This window comes from Chelmon rostratus, chromosome 1, assembly GCF_017976325.1.
Source record: "Chelmon rostratus isolate fCheRos1 chromosome 1, fCheRos1.pri, whole genome shotgun sequence".
NCBI classification, from domain to species: domain Eukaryota; kingdom Metazoa; phylum Chordata; class Actinopteri; order Chaetodontiformes; family Chaetodontidae; genus Chelmon; species Chelmon rostratus.
Window position 1 is genome coordinate 31,346,736 of NC_055658.1, and position 19,208 is coordinate 31,365,943.

General features: G+C 42.4%; 1 protein-coding gene across 7 annotated transcripts in view; it reads right to left on the reverse strand.

Annotated features, from left to right (window-relative positions):
• The window catches only part of herc1 (HECT and RLD domain containing E3 ubiquitin protein ligase family member 1), a 66,393-nt gene extending 49,418 nt beyond the window's left edge, over positions 1–16,975 (reverse strand). For all 7 annotated transcript variants that reach the window (XM_041934566.1, XM_041934593.1, XM_041934574.1 and 4 more), the window contains exons 1-13: positions 16,782–16,975; positions 12,299–13,275; positions 11,526–11,621; positions 11,057–11,251; positions 8,254–8,565; positions 7,911–8,007; positions 5,911–6,054; positions 5,578–5,705; positions 5,088–5,232; positions 4,473–4,644; positions 2,997–3,131; positions 2,592–2,757; positions 1,952–2,077 (exon numbers count right to left, since the gene is read on the reverse strand). In XM_041934566.1, the coding sequence (XP_041790500.1) occupies positions 1,952–2,077; positions 2,592–2,757; positions 2,997–3,131; positions 4,473–4,644; positions 5,088–5,232; positions 5,578–5,705; positions 5,911–6,054; positions 7,911–8,007; positions 8,254–8,565; positions 11,057–11,251; positions 11,526–11,621; positions 12,299–13,249 (2,667 nt within the window). In that variant the 5' untranslated portion in view covers positions 13,250–13,275; positions 16,782–16,975. The remainder of the gene's footprint in view (positions 1–1,951; positions 2,078–2,591; positions 2,758–2,996; positions 3,132–4,472; positions 4,645–5,087; positions 5,233–5,577; positions 5,706–5,910; positions 6,055–7,910; positions 8,008–8,253; positions 8,566–11,056; positions 11,252–11,525; positions 11,622–12,298; positions 13,276–16,781) is intronic.
• Between the last annotated feature and the right edge of the window lie 2,233 nt (positions 16,976–19,208).

A 19,208-nucleotide genomic window follows, 5' to 3' on the forward strand; every position in this document is an offset into this window, starting at 1 on the left:
TGATTACATTTCATTGTTTTCCTGCTGATGAGACGTTACTTCATTAAAAACATACAGTGATTTAAAAAACATGCTCACTCACTTTCTATATAAAGATCGCTATCATTCTTAAATCTGTGCATCACATATCAGATACCAGCCTGTAGCTGTTTAACTTATCTAGATAAAGCTAAGCTACGCAGCTGAACCTTTAACTAATATACAAGTTCAAGTTTCCATGAATAGGTTTTTCGCAGTCACATGACTTTAAATTCAGACGGAGGGCAGGAAGTGAAACCCACAACAGACGAGATGGAGGAAAGTTCTTACTGTTTAGATGAAATTACGAGAGAAAGGTATAAACAGAAAATCAGAACAAATGTTGGACGTGAGGAGCCATTTTTCAACTGAACCGAAAGATTTTCCTGCAGCTGATGCAGCAGATATAACAAACCACCGGCTCATTCAGACGCCGTTCTGCTCTTAAACCAAATAAAAGCATACAAGAGTGTGGAGGTGTGCAGCATTTCTGTCAGCGGCTGGGTCCACGACCTCGGTACCAAGGTGCTCCAGGATGACAGTCGTTTCTTTTGAGGGCAAAATCTTCCACAAGTCGACTACAACCACTGAAATCCTCCGCTCTCTAAACCTTCGCTTTCAAAATCCACAAGAATTACCATTTGAAGCAGCTGCCTCCTTTGTTGAGCTCACTGGAACTGTTGGGCCATTTTAAAGCCAGACTGCCAAGCAGGCATTAACACAGAACACAGAGTCCCGCTCACACTGATTTCCTCTTATTGAAATGCATATTGGGAAGATTTGTGGCTGTAAGAGTCCACTTAGAGGAACCAAACACAGATTTTCACTCTGCCCACACAACCAACCAAATAAAGTGAGCGTTAACAGAACAGCTCTCAGAGTGAAAGCTGCATCGTCATCCATCACTGATCCGACCTTCAAAATCTTACAAGCACCAACAAATGAGGTAATGGTTAAAGTATAGGCACCTTAAAGGATAACTCTCGTTTTTTACAACCTGGACCTTATTTGTAGCATTAAATACGACCATTTACTCACCCAGACAACTTTGGTGGCATTTGGAGTCTTTGCGTATATCCGTATAATGCGAGTACTCGGGGCATCCATGCGCAGCCTCTATAAACACATAATCTGCGGCGAAACTCGTTCATATTCCAATATTTTGCTATGATATGCTGCTGCTATTCCCCTCTGAGCTGGTCGGCTAGTTTAGCTGTAGTTTGGCACAGCTATGGTTCGTTATTGTGTATTCGTAGCCGACCGCCGCAGAGTTAGCCGTGTTGTGGCTGGCTGCTCGCAGCGCGCGGCGTTCGGTAATGACATCATCCACGTCAGAGGTAGTTGTCTAGAGACGCCAGATGTTGATAACATGCCACCACGGGCTCAGAGGGGAATAGCACCAGCATATCATAGCAAAATATTGAAATATGAACGAGTTTCTGCAGATTATGCGTTATATAGAGGCTGCGCATGGATGCCCCGAGTACTCGCATTATACGGATATACGCGCCACTCCTCTGGGGCTAATTTCTTCAAAAAGACTCCAAATGCCACCAAAGTTGTCTGGGGGAGTAAATGGGCGTATTTAATGCTACAAATAAGGTCCAGGTTGTAAAAAACTAAAGTTATCCTTTAACTATATACATTTATATCAGTGGAGTTTAATCTGGTGGCTGTGATGTAACTTTAATGAGTGACAATGAGATTAATGGTGTAAGAAAAATACAAAGTTTTCTATAAAAATGTAAATATTCAGCATCATCCACATCTCCACTGATCGTCACAACATAAAGAAAGAAACATCCTGAATAGAAAATCTTTAAACTTGAACTGAACTGTTCATCGTTCTACACGTGCATGCAGTGACATGTTGCTCGTTACAGGCTGGCTGTAAGCACTAATGTCCACATGTGTGTTGGGTAGCATAGTGTACCTGTCCTTTGGAGAGACTCTCCCATCTGTCAGGGCCCTGAGGCAACAAGGAGTGAAGAAGCTCCATCCTCTCTCTGAGTGGAGGCAGCAGCATGGTCGCCCCCACCGACAGAGTCTCAATCACCGCCTGATGGTGCAAACACACACCCACATACTGTCACTGCCTCAGGTGACGGAACACATTCACAACGTGATGACGTTTGAAGAAATTATTCCATTTCCTCAACCAATAAAAGAAGAGGATGTTTCTCAAGGCAGTCTAATTAGCTTATCTGCAACTACTTTGATCATCAATTACATTTCAAACATTTTACAAGCCACAACGATGGTTCCAAATATGGGGATTTGGGCATTTTATCATAGTAAACAGATTATCTTTGGATTTTGGACTGTTTGTTGAACAAAACAAAACATTTGATGTCTTTTTTAACATTTTTAGACCAAATAATTAAATGTTAGCAAGGAAAATAATTGGCTTATTAATCAATAATAAAATAATTGTTAGTTGCAGCCCCATATACATATTTTTAAACTGATCATTTAAAGTGGATCTCACATTCACAATTTGAAGGCTCATCGTTAATCAACAATCACCGATCCAGAGAAGAACAATTTCCCCCATAATCAACAGCAAATCTCACCTCCTGAATCTCATCTGGCACAGAGGAGTCCATCAGTCTGAAGAGGAGGTTCCTCAGGGGTCTGGCCTGCCGACCTAAGATGCTAGTGGCCACGCCCCCGGCCAGAGCCAGAGCCAGATGATTGGACAAAAGCCGAAGGCACAGCTTGAGGAAGTTATGATGCTCCCTGCAAACAAATAAGTTATACTTGTTATTAGTTACACTTTCTGTCAGCATATATCTACAAATCTTAATAATTGACAGAGGGTGTACTGGCATGAGAAAATGTGCAATGCAAGTAATTTGCCAGCACCAAGTGTAGTGTGGGTGAACTGGTGTAAATGTGCCTCCTCTTATTTCTTCCAGTCTTCCTGCTTGACATACATCACCAACAGTGATGGTGGCTGGCAGGCTGCGTGTACTCACCTGGATGAGGGGAACGGGAGAGGAGGAACCTCACTGTTGATGCCGTCACAGTAGCGTTCAAGGAAGGAGCGCAAGTGGGAGAAGGTGCTTTCTTCAAGGTCCACACAGTAGGGCCTGTGCCAAGCCACCACCTGCCTAAAGAGCCAAAGCGAGTAAATGTTAAGAAGTGTTCTTGTGCTTCACAGGCGCTCGAGTGGAAGGGTGAAGCGTTTGAAGGAATATGCATCACTGAGTGACTATAAAGACAAATCCTACCACAGCTGTGGAGGGACACACAAACAATGCTTTAGAAAACAATTCATACTTGAAGCAATGAAGCAGATACAGTTACAAACATGTACAAAGTGAAGGCAGGTCCACACCAACATGGAGACGAAGAATGATCCCTCACAGATCAACCATGGATTGTGCCATCAAAATACGTCCACTAAACTGATAAATTGGCCCTTAAAGCATTTCTCCAGTGATTGAATACAGCCAGTCATGAAGTCAGGGGACTCACAGAAGACAGGTTGAAGGAAGAGCCGGAGAGAGCCTGACTCTTAGCCCCTAGCGTGGGTCAAGCTACAAAAACACTGGATCCTAATGTTCCCATAATGCAACTCATAGTCTTTCATTAGAGCCCACTTCTAAGTGCTCACTCCTTTCAAACTGCAGTTTGTAACACAGGCTTTCTTTAGCCTAACTACGCTTTGGAAAGCTCCGTGTGGAACAACAGAAGACATCTTCCACATGTTCAGAGGCTGAGCAGGACTCCTCATGACCAGCAAACTGGCCTTCATGTGTAAAATCGATGGAGCGCCATAAAACCACATCAACTCTCAGAAGACAGCAAAGTATGTCAGAATTGATTTTCAGAGATTTGTTTTGTAATGAAGGGCTATTAAACAATGCTGACTTTATTTCCTGTTAACACAGCACAAGATAACACAAGACTTTATTTACTTCTTTGTTGTTTGTATGTTAAAACAAAGAGTTGGTCAAATAAACAGATAACATACATAAACTGAGTTTCACTGAAAATGTAATGTTAGGTTGCAATGCTGATATACAGTGTATATATATATATATATATATATATATATATATATATATATATATATATATATATATATACAGTATAATGCAATGAGGTATTTTTCTCTGGAAATATTTCAAGAAGCTTCTTATGGATAAAACAGCCAGACTGTCTCTTTTTGGCTGCTGCAGCCAATATTACAATACCAAAAAACTGGTTAATTCATATCATCTCAGGGTCACTCTGTACACATATTACTACTTCTGTCACCTTTTCTCTGAACCAAAGAGCTCCGTGTATGTAAGTCATTACACAGACAGCGTGAGCCTAACAGTCTTGTATAACTACTTTGAAACACTGCTGTATGTCTCACATGCAGTTCCTGACCTTTGACTTATGTTATACAACGCCTGTTAAGCACTGAAGTCCAGGGGTGTTTTGTGCTGATGGTAGCCTACCTGTCTCTGGGCAGGGCGGTCCACGCCAGGCTGTGGGAAGTGCCGGCCGAGATCTGCTGAATAGCGACTCCATCCAGGCCGACGACCTTCTTGGGCTTGGTGATCGGCCCTGTGGAGTTCCCCTGGCCACACTGGCCCATGGAGTTGTTGCCCCATGCATACACTTCATTGTCTTCATTCATTGTTTGAGTAGAAGAAAAGTAATACAACATTAGACACGGCTGCAATGATTGTTCGTACTGCAGCTGAAAGTACACTGAATAATAATGAGGCAGAGTTTGCACTGCACTGAGCTGAAATATAACCTTTTTTATGCCAAGCTTAAGTTAAGAATTAGCTTGAACAAATTTGGTCTATTTATTTGCTATTAGATCATGCTATTTGCAACTGCCAGATGTTTAACACAAAATCTAACTGTGTCTGCAAAATAACACTCAAACTGTGACTGACAGGGGCGGCAGATATAGCTGTATGTATGGTGGCACTGAGCACTGATCCCTGACAGCATGCAAATGTGTTTCCGTCAACGCAGCACCGGCCGTATACAGTTAATCTAAACACAAGCTAAAAACGACTGGGAGAAAGCTGAGGCATAGAAAAGAAAGAGATAAATACCATGCGACAGGGCCAGGCAGTGACTGTCTCCTATGGAGATGTCCACCACCCTGGTGGTAGCCAGCTCCTCGATTAGTTTGGGTCTGAGCGCTGTGGCCTCAGAAGAACCACACCCCAGGCAAGCACCACAGCCCCAAGCATACACCTAATAAAAAAAAAAACAACGACAAGTGACATGAATCAACATTAGCCGATGATATCTGCATTTCACACTGCAAAGCATGTCATTTATGCCCTTTCCCCTGATGAAAGCTACCCTGATGAGAAAACAGTGAGACTTTATCTTTGAGGCAAAGAAATGAAAGGAAGCTTTGTTACTCAACAAGTCGTGACCTTAAAATATGTCACTGTCAGTGTCCAAACAGCTGTCGGTAAGAATGCATGAACAGCTGCATGAAACTCAAGCTCGAGAAGCTGAAGGCTCCAGGTTTTCTCATTAAACCAAAGCTCTTACTCTGTCTAGGTTAACAATGCAGGAATGATGTCCTACCTGCCCTGTTGAGGTTAAGGCGAGAGACGACTGGCTTCCTGCGCACACTTTCCTGATGAACATGCCTTGCAGGGCCTCCACTACTTTTGGCTTGTAGACTCGATTAGTATCACCGTGACCGAGTTTTCCTGCAGGACCACATGTTTTTTCTTCAGATTAGATTCATTCATGGTATGAGCATATACTGATATGTCAGTGATGTGCGACTGTTTAACACTTATTCAAAATGCAAATTTTAAAGATAATATTTCAGTTTATAGAATTAATTTTGATATGAAACATTAAAAGTATACATTCAACAACAAAGGTCGTCATGGTGAAGGGTTTACACACCGTTGTCCCCTCCTCCAAAGGACCACACAGTGCGTCCATCCTTGGACAGTGCAATCGTGTGGGAGCTACCACATGACACCTCTCCCACGTTGCTGATGTCTTTAACCAGGGTAGGAATGTTTCGGCTGTTGCTGTCACCGTGACCTGCAATCCCAAACAATGAAGAAGGTCATGCTGTGTAAACCTTTCTCCATGTATGAATTACGGCTGTCAAAATTGGCCAAAATGGCATCTGAATATTCCTAATAATAATATTCCTGTCATTTGGTGTTGGTCTATTCCACACAGTGGTCGACTACTATTTGATTATAGACCTGTTTTCTGTCCAAGTGACTAACGGAGACGACAACTTTGGAGCCATCAGCCACGAAATGTAAAGTAATTCCTCCAGCGTTAATGTACATCCACTGAAAGTGTTTGATTTTGCTGTCGACAGACTCAGATTGTTTTAAATGTCACAGATTGACCCTCCTGTTAAAGAATAAGATCTGTTTTGTTGAACCAGAAACAGCTGTTATATCACTCTCGCCAAAGCCACCAGACTCCATTCACGGAAAAAGTCATTTTATCATCGTAAAACACACTTCAAACACAACAAAACAAAACTCACCAAAAGCATCTTGGTTCATCTTTTCAGTGTTCCAACAATCATCACTAACTCAGGATTGGTTGAAATAAACTCTCAATTCAACAAATCAGGAGAGGAGCGAGAGAGGGGGCTGAAAACGGCATGCAGAGCCAGAATATTTTCACTTCTAACATAGGAATTATTTTCACCAGACATTATGACTGCAGTGATTTAAGTAGCCTTTCGGGTTTGAGCAAAAGAAAACAAATGTACAATTTGAATTAAAATTTTAATTTAGAGTATTCATTGACAGGCCTTGTGTTAATAGAGGTTTTAAAGAGCAACACAGACAACCTACATATGATGCACAAAAACACCCAATCCTATTGTTTTTCTACAGTATGAAAGCCTGCTCATCAGGGGCACGTTGACAGCTCTACTTCCAAAAAGTTGAAGGGCATCAACTCTTTAAAGAAGCAGCAACTTTATCACATGTGCTCCCCTGTTGACCACATCCAGCTCCACAGAGACTTCTTCTGTTCATATGATGCATTCAGAATGTGCAAGGGGAGTTCATCAACACGCCTCAAACACGCTCCACTACACAGTAAATGCATGATGCACGTACGCATGGACAGTGCCGTATATAACCTAAAGATTGTAAATCCCTCTGAAGCACATTCGTAATTTTGGGCTGTATACATATATATACCAAAAAAATGGACATAACTTGACAATATGTGCTTTATACTTATTCAGACAGCGTTGAAAAGTGTCATGACTTAAAGAAACCTGCTGTAATACAAACATTATTCAGAGCACAATCTGTTCAGTTATGCAAGACGTCCCATACTATCAAACCCAGAACCACAAAGATCATTTATAGCCCATGACGCCGAGCAGGGGAAGACGAACACTGGAGTTTCTTATCTTCAATAACCAGCTACCAGCCTCAGTGAATTTGACTCCGTTTTTTTTAATATTAGTGAACCATGCCGCTGTTTTACAGGATGAAGAGAACAATGATTCTGGATGAGATCTGATCTGGAGAAGGTAACACATACTGTAAAGTGACAAAGCTGTCAGGCTGAATCAACGCTGCGAATGTCAAAGTAATAAACCACAGATTGATTGATTCATCGCTAGCAGTAACTAATTAAAAACAATGCTGCAGGAAAGGTTTTCCGGCCATGTTGCTGGTGTGAGCTTGTCTTAAGAATATTTTTCTGTAAATAAGTACATTGCACATGACACTGAAAAGCAAAATGTGTTGCAAAGTTTTGAAATCCTCAAAACTGAGCAGCCTTCTTTTTGTGGAGTATGTAAGCACCTCAAATATTATAAACGGTACAGAAACAGTCAGCAGAGCAGCACGGGGAAGTGTTTGAGAATACAGGTGTATATTAGAGGTTAGAATAAATCAGCAGCTTACCTAATCTTCCAAAATCTCCTTCACCCCATGTGTACAGCTCTCCATCCTCACTGACTGCAGCACTGTGTCTGTAGCCAGCAGACACACATACCACCACCTGACGCAGAGCAAAAGTCACATACAGCATCATGCCAGCAAACACACAAGCAGAAAGACATCTACTGAAGTTCTCTTGTCCATTCTCAAAACAGGCAGCATAGGAGAAAGCAGCAACTAGAACATACTGCAATCTACAAACAAGTTTCTTTCTGAATTTTGACACCATTACTGTTACTGATGTGCACCGTATCATTAAAAAAATACCATGTGTCAAGTTGTAGTCAAACGCTGGGTGGAACCCTACCTTCCCCTGCAGTGGCCCCTGGATAAGTTTAGGGTATTTCTGTGTTGAGCTGTTCCCGTGACCCAGTTTGCCATAATCACCGTCGCCCCAGCTGAACACCTCACCCTCCGTAGTGAAGGCCAGCGTGTGGCCGTCTGAGCCCTTGGACGACGACACCTTCTTGATGGCACGGTGGGGTTCAAAGGTCAGCTTCTTCAGCGTTGATTGGTTGTTCGAGTCCCCGAGGCCCAAGCGCCCGTAGCTGCCCTTCCCGCAGGCCCGCACAGAGCCATCAGAGGAGATCACAAAAGTGCAGTACTGACCTGCCTCAATCTGCAGAGAAATGAGGAGAAGATGTGTGTTTGTGTGCAGTGAAAGAGTGACTCAGCATTCTCACACACCGTCATCCTACTGCCACTGAGTGACTGAGACCAACTGGAAAATGCCACTGAGTGACCCTACAGTATACTGTAAGACACCATCCCATATGACCCATCAGCCATATGTCAGTTTTTTTCGTTGTACAGTGATCCCTCGCTATAACGCGGTTTACTTTTCACGGTTTCGCTACTTCACGGATTTGCATCGTGCATTGTGTTCTGCATTCTGATTGGCTAAAAAGTCACTCCGCTTCTTCTCTACCTGTGCGTCAATAACGTTGCAGTTTAATATGTACACGTACGTAAAACAGCTCGCCAAATTTACATTACGTACGTGCAAATTCTCTTGCAATTTCGAGTTTTGCCTATCACTGTGTTCTTCTCCCGAACAAACACACCTGCACCGCGGGCTTCAGAAGAAGAAAACACTGCAGAGCGGAGTCAGGATGCAGCGGCTCAGTCTGAAGAGCAGTGAAATACACCTGAGTCACTATTTGTCCGACTGTACTTTGTATTTTTTTCATAATCATTTTTAATTTTCTCCCGTTTAATCCAATCACTCGGGTCGCGGTGGGCGGTGCTAATCTCCACAATTTGAAGCCTTCTGTTCACATCGATGATTAAAATTATTATTTGACAGCACAGTACAGAAGTTATTTGTTGAAAAAAACGTTTCTAAAGTACTTTTATTTGTGAAACAAATGCTTGAGCCCGTAAAATGGTTTGTTCTTTCTTTTCAATGTATAATAGAGTATTTAATTGTATAATAATTGTAAAAAAAAATAAAGGTCTCTACTTCACGGATTTTGCCTATCACGGGTTCTTTTTGGAACGTAACCCCCGCGAAAAACAAGGGTATACTGTATTTAATTATTTACTTTCCTGCAATTTTGTGATTTTTCCCATTATTCATAGCATCAGCACATTAGGAAAAATACTATTATGCTCATATCATCAAGTCTCCATGATATTGTACAAATATGTGAAGTGCAAAAATACAGTGACAAAAAAACCCCTGTAGACACGAGAACTGTGAATTAATATGGTTAAAACTATCTGAAACAGAAAAATAGAAGACATTGTTGGAGAGAAATAAAAATGTTGAGTACAAGTTCCCATCTGAGGGAATCTATCTGACAAATTCAGCGTGACACATCGCTGATCTAAGCCAGGCATGGGCAAACTACGGCCCGAGGGCCATATGCGGCCCGTTACAAAATTTAATCCGGCCCGCCGAACTTGAACAAATTATATCAATAAACCTTGTTAATGTTTTATTTTCCCTGCAATTCTGGCTTTTTCCCAATAGATGGCGCACTCTAGATACATTGAGCTTTGTTGAGGTGAAGCGTATTACTCCACGTTTGCGCTTTACTCTTCGACCCTCAGCCCTTCTGTAAAGATGAGCGGAGCTAAGAATGTCCAGTTTTTAATAAGGAGTGGACAACTAAATATTTTTGACTGAACACCGATCAGGCGGTGTTTAAAGACTATGATACAGCAAGAAAACTGACTCCAGACTTTGATGCGCTGGATAAAAAGGGAGACCAACAACACTGTTCCCACTGAAATTAAAAGTACGTTTCTCCGTTGTGTTATGTAAAAAATGCATTTGAAACTAATTTGTTCTGTCTGTTAAGGGATGCACATATGTGGTGCTCAGGTGCACGTACGTTCTCAAAACCAAGTGCGCAAATGCAGCGCGATCAAATATAACGCGCTCCACATACTGGCGCGTTGTCAGTTCCGTCCTCGCGCTGCTCGTTGTTGAGTTTTGGCTTTAGGGATGATTGAATAGAAGGAGAGGACAAGTAGACCTGCATCTCCTACCGTTTTTTAAATGAAGACAGTCAGGAGGAGACTGATGATGATAATATCCTTAAGGATAACACAACTTTCAGTGCTTTAAAATAATAAAAAGAGTCATTTCAATAAATAGCTCAGTTCTGTGGGACTTCAAAGACAGATATTTAGTTGTAATGCTTTTGTTCATTTTCAATTGAAATTAAAGCACATGTGTTCTACATATCTCATGATATTTTATTTTCTCTTATGAGGTGGATTACCAAAACACTCCATCCATCTGCTCCTGGTCCGGCCCCCCAGTCAAATTTTAGAACCCTTTGTGGCCCACAAGTGAAAAAGTTTGCCCACCCCTGATCTAAGCTGTAGTGTCCCTGTGGGAGAAGCAGTGAAATCTGAATTTGAACGCCTTATCATCATGTCACCATGTCTGTAACGCTCCTCTTTTATGCTGATCAGTATAATTCATGCCTTGAGGGTAAAAATATTTTTCGCTTACAAGTCAACAACACATCAGGAAAAATGATATTTGAAACTCATGACAGATTATCTCCTTCTTCTGATGACCACAAGAAAACAGACGTTTCCTTCCTCGACACATGCAGACATACAGCTCCACAGCAGTGTGAACTGTCTCTTACTGTCTGTGCATCAGCGAAGCTGGCGGCCAACTTCGGCTGCAGGATCTTCTCCTGTGTACCCTCCACGAGCTGGTGGCTGCTGTTACTGCCCCACACGTAAACCTCACAGGTTTCAGACACCACGGGGGTCTCACCCGTCTGTATGCTGTCTGGACTGACACAGGTGCGAGAGTAGTCTGATGCCATTCGACACACCTGGAAGAAAAGGACATGATTAAAGAACCGCTCCAGACATGTTGACTCCCTTTGGACTAAACCTTTGTGTCTGATATGTTTTTCTTTCTACAAAAAAAGACTGATTATGTAAGCAGAAATTATCTTCCTTCTCCTTCCAAGGTAAAAATAAGCACAACACATTTTTGAGAGGAGGCGACTCAAAATTAACCATACTCTTAGAAATGACACAGTAAATAAATACAGTATAATGAAGGTATAATTCTGAAAGTAAAATACAATCTAAAGCTCTTACCTCCTCAAATAGACACAGTGCCGCCTCATACAATGAGCACAGGCCGTCAGAGGTCCGTGTGGGTTCTCGCCACTGGCTGCGATCTGCTGAGGAGCCCTGAGACAATCACAAACACAAATCCATGTTGGCTTCAACCAATAAAAGTACAGATATTACACTCAACATTACCAGACACATTCAATTATCCCTGCTCTATTAAATCTGATAGGAACCAACCACAGCCCACCACCCATGATACATGTTAGAGGACCAAAAAACAAACAATTAAATAACTTCTATGAGTCTCAAAGGCATGACTTAAGATTTTTCACATCATCAGGTTTTTATTTCATGCTTTACTGATCATCTCTAAGTGAATGGTTCCAGTCATCACACCTGCGCTATAAAGCATACAGATTAATGAATCTTCTTGTTCACTGTCCTCAACAAATTCTGCATCAATCTTACTGTTTCATCAGTCTTCTATATTCGAAAAAATGGGTTGAATGAATGTCTAATTAGATTAGATTAGATCAGACTTTATTGATCTCACAATGGAGAAATTCACTTATACAGTAGCTCTTCAGAACACACAAGGGGGGGGGGGTGCAAACAGCAAATGGAGGTGCAAATAAGAACAATAGGAACAATAAGATGCAAAATAAAAAGATGGACTCTGTCATTTTTAAGCCCATTTGACAGCTCAGAGCAATGAAAAGTTGTCTAGGTTACTGTGACTCTGACTAACTAAAAGAAAAGCAAAGCATCGGCCAGTATTGTTACCGTTTACTTACCAAGGAGCGTCTCATCTGCATGAGGATGTTCATGAAGCAGTCATAGCCGATAAGCCCCTCTTGGTTCTGTAGCACCTTATTCTCCTGCATAGTACTGACCACGGCTGATGCAGCCAGGGCCATCTCAATCCACTCAAGCAAGTAGCGCAGGGAACCTCTCTGGGAAGCCAGGCCGAGCAGCAGCTCCGAGGCAAGCCGCCGTCCTAAAATATCCGCCCCAGAGTTTGGCATGGTTACTCCCTTCAGGAAAGTGGTGACCTGGGCCAGGCAGTCCAGGCCCATTGGTGGGATCTTGCTCTCATTGGCCAGAGAGAGGGGTGGCAGGGAGCTAACCACATCAATGGCTGTGTGAATGACATCATTACACAAGTTTATGTTGCCCCTAGGACCTCCACCAGGGCCAGGCGGAGGAGGCATCATCCAGCTCTGGCGCAGCAGGGCAAAAAGAAGGCTGAGGCCTGTGCGAACACCCATCTCAATGAGGGCGTCTGTGCTGGAGCGAGGCCGCTCGCTGACAGAGTGCAGATCAGCCGAGCCCGAGTTGTTCTCTGGAGAGTGCTGCTGCTGCTTGACCTTTCCCTTATCGTGGTATTTGTTGGAAAGTGCATAGAAGATGCGCTGGAGCACCAGCACACGTTTGCGCAGGGCAGCAGCAAAGGGAGAGTCGGAGCAGACCATCTTGGCCAGGGCCAATTGGCTGCTGAGCAGAGCATCCAGGTAGTGCTCCTGCTCATCGCTGGAGAGGGATTCACGCTCAAAGTCAGGAAGTTGGGGGCCCTTCAGACACAGCACCTGCTGGGGCAGCAGCACAGCCTCTTTGTTGGCCAGCAGCTTTGAGTAGAGCACCGAAACTCCCTCCCGTGTGGCTATAGACTCGCTGTCCTCCGTGATCCACGAGCTGTTTAGGTGCTCCAGCCATTTCAGCTTCACCGGGGGGATCATCAAAGCCATGGCATGTCACTCTGGAGCCATCAGTCCTGAAAACATTGAGTCAATATCATGCAAAATGTTCATATCAAGCTTGTGCACAGCAATTCCTTCATCAAGCATGTGGGCTTGATAAAATACATTTTGATGTGCTGGCGTTCCTCAAAGGACCACATCAAACAGGGAAAACACAGTAACCTTCAGTTTGAGGTTATCAATAGTTTCTAGTTTGGAAAGATGAAACAAATTTAACATGAAGGAACATTTTCCTTAAAATAGAGACATGTCATCAAAGCAGATGAGGTAATCAATGTAAACAGGAGCCATTATGCTGTATTATTAAAAAGAAATCCAGGTTATCTAGATGTGTCCTTCAGAAAAGGTCTGCCTGCTGAATGAAAATTTCTGCTTTTATTTGGTTAATTACTTAAAAGCTGAAGATTTCTTCTGATTAAAATGACTTCATGGGAACGTAACACGTGGTTATAAGCTCATAATATATTCAGGTTGGCCTTTCTTGAAAATCCCTGCTGAAGTATGTATACAGAACCAGGGCAGACACTTTTATCATCTTATAAATCATGATAAAAAATATAATAAAACAAAATATATCGGTTATGTTGCTGTGGCCAGCTCTGTTGCGTTACTTAGTTCAGCTTTAACGTTTACTTGAAATTGCTGTCACATGAGAGCACAAAGGCAACACTGTCTATGGACGTAAACATGCATTACTCAACCTGAAAGTGATAATGACTACTCATTAAAGGGTAATTTCACTGAAAAATAAAATTTGATTCATTCAACGAAGGTGAAGTGCTTAGTCATGTGCTGATTACTTTTCATTTTTTCACTACTGTCATTTGTGTAGTTGTACTTTTGAGGACTAACTCCAATTTGCCACACTGTAAAAACCACATGTGTTGACCTGTAAACAACAGGCCAGAGAAGGCCAAACTTTGCTTTAAAGAACTGCTAAATTTCAAAAAGCATGCAATCATTCTGACACCAGCTGCAACCTACCAACCCCACCGCTTCTGCTGCCTGTAAGTAAATCTTAACATGAGGAACGCCAGATATAGAGACATGAGGAGTAAAGTGTGCATTGTGGGTCAAAATCAAAGCCAATAACCCATCCAAATACGCATATAAACACCATGACTACAGCTGAACAATTAACAAAAATACTTTCGAAATCGCAGAATGGCCAAGGGTGCTGCAAAAGAAAAAAAAAAGAGCAGCAATTTTATGGTAAAACATGTCACAACAAACCATGATGAATGAAGCATTTTGGCACTACAGAGATGCCCCGGCCAACAAATAATTTCTCCAGAAGTAAGGGAGCATGCTGTTTGGAACAGACCCCAGCAAAAATCACATCGTCATCATTTTCTAACTTTTTTTCACATTGTGATCACAATATCTGACAAAACATTTGCAATAATCACTCGTCAGTTTATGTTATCATTATTGTGGATCGCAGCCTCAATCTAGAAGATGTTTCAGAGCCACCGGACAATGCAGCTGATAACTGAGGTTGTGAGGTTTCCTATTGTACTAGATCACAGTGTATTGACAGGTGCTTCTAATATCTGTCCCCATCATCTGTGTAAATTAGGATGGAACCTTCCAATACAACGCCACCATGACAAGAGCATCAGAGATTACAATAGACTTTAACTAACATGCCTTTGGAATGAAGTCAACAAAAACTGAATATTCCAGATTTATTGCAGGGTTTTTATAACCAATCACAGATGAGGTTCCTCATAAATTTAATGTAATTCATGTGAACTGCAGCCTTTTAGCTTATTGCCGATATAAATTCCCATTCAGACAGCACCTGCACTGATCTATTAGACTTGTGAACATGAACTGAAATAACTATGAAAGCAAGCGGTAAACTGCATGTGGATTAAGAGGACTATGTATCTGCTGACAAACAGATTGTGGGCGGAATTGGCATCGGTCTTGGCATCAGTCTGGATATATCCTGTAAGGTTAAATGCAGTAACATACAATTTCAGGCTCAGTACCTAGTACAAAGTCCTGCGTCAGGTATACAAAGCAAAACTGCAACATTCCTGGCTCGGGCACACAAAACCTTACAACATGGTTACGACAGCTTTAAACTGAGTAAGTGAGCCAAACACAACAGACTCACAAGATGGCATTACATTCTACATCCTGATCTCAGCGTGCATTTTGCCATCCTAGATTTGATTGTAAAAAAAAAATGCCTGGAAATTCTGCCTGCACAGAAACAGATCAGTTACCAAGGGGGTTTTGTGTGTTTGTTTGTTTGTTTTGGGGGGGTCTTCACTCTTGCCAAGGCTCACAAGCCAAAGTTGAGGTCCACTGCCAGCACAGCTTATCTATCCAGACTGGTCATGTCATGGGAACAGACATGATAGATATTCTCTCCACATACAAAGCCTATGTGTGAACTACTGAACCACATCCTTTGAGAAACTGCTGCGGACTTTAACCAAACTGCACCTATTTACCCAGTATATCCCCCCCTATTTGATCAAAGTCATGTTTACTGATCTGTAATCTCTCAGGCTGTGGTTCAATGTGTGACTGATGAGTGACACTCATTAATGCCACGGAGGACTTCTGATCAATCACTACAGCCCGAGCTACTGTACATCCATCATCCTGTTGTATAAGCAGATATCATGTTTGTGACATTCAGTGCCTGCTTCCATCCTTTTGCCTGTTTTGCCCCGAAGTTATTGTGAAGATGCGTGACTTCCTCCAGACACTCCTCATTATCTCACAGTCACACTAACAAGGTTACAGGCAACACAGCAACTGTGTAGGTGCGACAACAGCATAATCAGAAGCGGTTAGCACCTAGCTAGCTACCTGGACAACTCATCTGCAGCAACGGCCCATGCTAAAATTGGTTTGATACTGGTCCTAGCGGAGGTTTTAGCACATAGCTAGCCACCGGCATATAACATTAGACAGCTAACTTAGCACCATGACAGGGCTAACCACAGAGAACAGAAAGGGTTGCTACCGGGCTTGTTCTGTCAGATTAGAAAGGCAGTTTCCCTGTGATGGTAATCGCCAGCAGCTAACTGTTATACAAATCACTGACATCAATTTACAGAAGACTGGCAAATATTTATCCAAGATATTGCATTACACCATTGAGGCTAGCAGTAGCCTTGCTAGCTCTTGAGTCAAACCGAAACTAAAACGTTAACTGTTTTGTTGTTGGTAGTTTATTGTGCAACAAATCAAAAGGACGACTGTCAATTGACGCTACTGTTTACGTTAGCTAACGTTAGCTAACTTTCCTCACGTCACTCAGCTAGCAAAGCATAAAATACCTGAACACAGACATAACACCTTAATGTACAGGTATGACAGGTGGCTAATAAGTAAGCTACGTAATCGCATCAGTACGCATACCTGTACAAAAAGCTCAACTTCATAAAGCGTGAGCTATTTTGGCCAGTGTTAGGTTGGCTTATCTGCTGTATCATACTCTCGTTAGCCTGCTAGCACCACTTTCTAACGTTAGCTGGAATAAAACCTCGCTTACCAGTAACTGTCGAGGGCCTCCTCTTCTTTGCGTTGTGCTTTCACAAGAACCTAACTGTGCTTCATTGCATAAACACCAACAGTTCAGTCAATATCCGTACGCTTTGATAGCGTTATTGTGAAAGGAGAGAGAGCCATGCATGGATTTCCATGCCTCCGCCCGCCTCTCCCGTGCCTTCCACTGCGATTAGCCTCTGTCTGCTCAGTCCCAGCCCCTTACCGAGCCCCAGCCCAGGGCGGTGACGTTGGGACCTGTCTCTCTGCCTGCCTGTGTCCCTGCCTGGCTATCTCTTTGTCGGTCTGTTTGCCTGATTACTTTGCCGCCTGTCTACCTGCCCACACGTACTCTCTCTGTGTAAGTCATGCTGTGTATGTTCACGTTTTGCGGTCAGCAGCGGCTCATTCACGCCCACAAAGACAAAGGGGTCCAGAACACAGCGGTTAGACACGGTCGGTGGGCTCAGCAGTGGGTGACCAGCACTCCCACCTCACTCTTAAATGTCTTTTATGATGTACAGGTAACCTTCACATCTTCACTACTGTCGTGATGGGAGTGAAACTGATGCTCTGCATGATTAAGTGAAACGTAAATAAAGGACATTTTTATATATCCAATAATAAAGGTGTCAAAGACATGTTTATATCAGCAGTTAATGATAGCATGTTAACTAATTTGTTTAATAATCATTATTATTAGTTATTACAGTGGTGAGGTTAACAGAACGTCACTCAGTGGTGACATCATGCAACGTCACGTGGTGTCTAAAGTGGGTTCGGTGCTTATCTTGGACCTGCAGACGCAGAGCAGCTCAGTCTAAGTTGCAGTTCTTATTTTATCTCAGAGAAACATCCTCTCTGCTGGTTGTTGCCCTTTTGAGCAGCTGACATGAGAGAGTTGACGGGGTATGACGTGCAACACGCCCTCAACATCACTCGAACCGGGGACATCACTCGAACTCCAGGTCACCAGAGCGCCCCCCATCTGCTGCTCATCACGTCTCAAAACACCTTTAAAATTCATCTAATCGCCACTGAGGGCTTTCAGTCTCGTTAGTTGATGCTCTGTCACTTTGAAGATGCAAACATTCACAGTGAATCAAACACAAACCAATATGAGCATCAGGCAGGCAGCAGTTGGGGGGGGGGGGGTTATTATGGATCAGCAGTTTAAATTAATGGAGTGTTGCTCAATAATGTTTGGAAGCTTTAATCCTCTCGCAGTGATATCAGTGCTCAGGCTGTGTTTTAGTCTGCATAGGCGAGTCTGGTCCTGTCAGCAACACTGCAAAGCTCAACCTTCTATAGCAGATGTGTTTTATTATTATTATTATAATTTTCTTGGGTATTAACTATTTTTTCAATTGAATCACATTTTGTTGTTTACCATTTTCTTTGTTTATGGCACTGTTTTTGAAAAGTTACTTTAGTTTAGTTAATCAAATCTTACGTTTAGAAAATCAAGCATAAGAACAGATTTTAAACTGAATATATAATTAGGAAGTAGAAACGTGGGGTAAGAGGTTCTTCCTGGTTTTAACCTGGTTAGTATGTTATAGTCACTTTCCAGCTGCAGGTAAGCTGCTCTTATCATTCAGCACTGGTGCACTTAAAGTTGAATCTTGTGTCATGAATCTTATATTTTACTTTATAAAAAGCTTGGCCTTGTCCACCCTCTCCATGACTGAGAAAAAACAGCATCACTGTCCCCCCAGTATCTCCAACAGTGACGACTACTGAGCCAGTACAATTCACTGTTTCTAACTGAAAGAGACAAAATTAATGAGGTAGTGTTTTTATAAAGCCATAATGCACACATTAGAAGAGGACTTAGCAGTTGTCAAATGTATGTTAAACATCACAAAGTGGTAAAAATGCCATCCACTTTTGTTTCTGAATATAAAGCTGCTAAATAAACTGTTAATAAATGAGTGAACTGATCTCAGGCTGCAGCTGCTCGTGGACTTCAGCATTGCAATACTTTAGCTAATATAGCGAGTTTGATCTGTTGTGGGGAAAAGAAGAATACGTATAAATACCTTTTAAACACCTGGAATATTTAGTCATACAGTTAGCTATGGAAAGTGCTGCTCTGATCCAGTTTACTACTTAAAATGAGCCGCTCATATCCGCTCTCAGAATAGCTGTAGGTATCTACATATGGTCCGAAGCTCTCTCTCTCTCTCTCTCTGGGTGTTGATTTCAGGAGGTGCTGCTTCCCCTCCTGGTCTGAAGTCTCAGTCCTGTCCCAGCTGGTCACGGTCTCTGATCTGGTCCTGAATATCCCCGCAGGCTGCACCTCTCATCACTGCCAACCTGGCTGACACACTTATCAGCTCCATGATTCAGCAGCTGGCCCAGAGTGACTGCAGCCTTTTAAATATCAAGATTAAATGTCAAAAAACATTTCAAATGAATAATAACACCATTT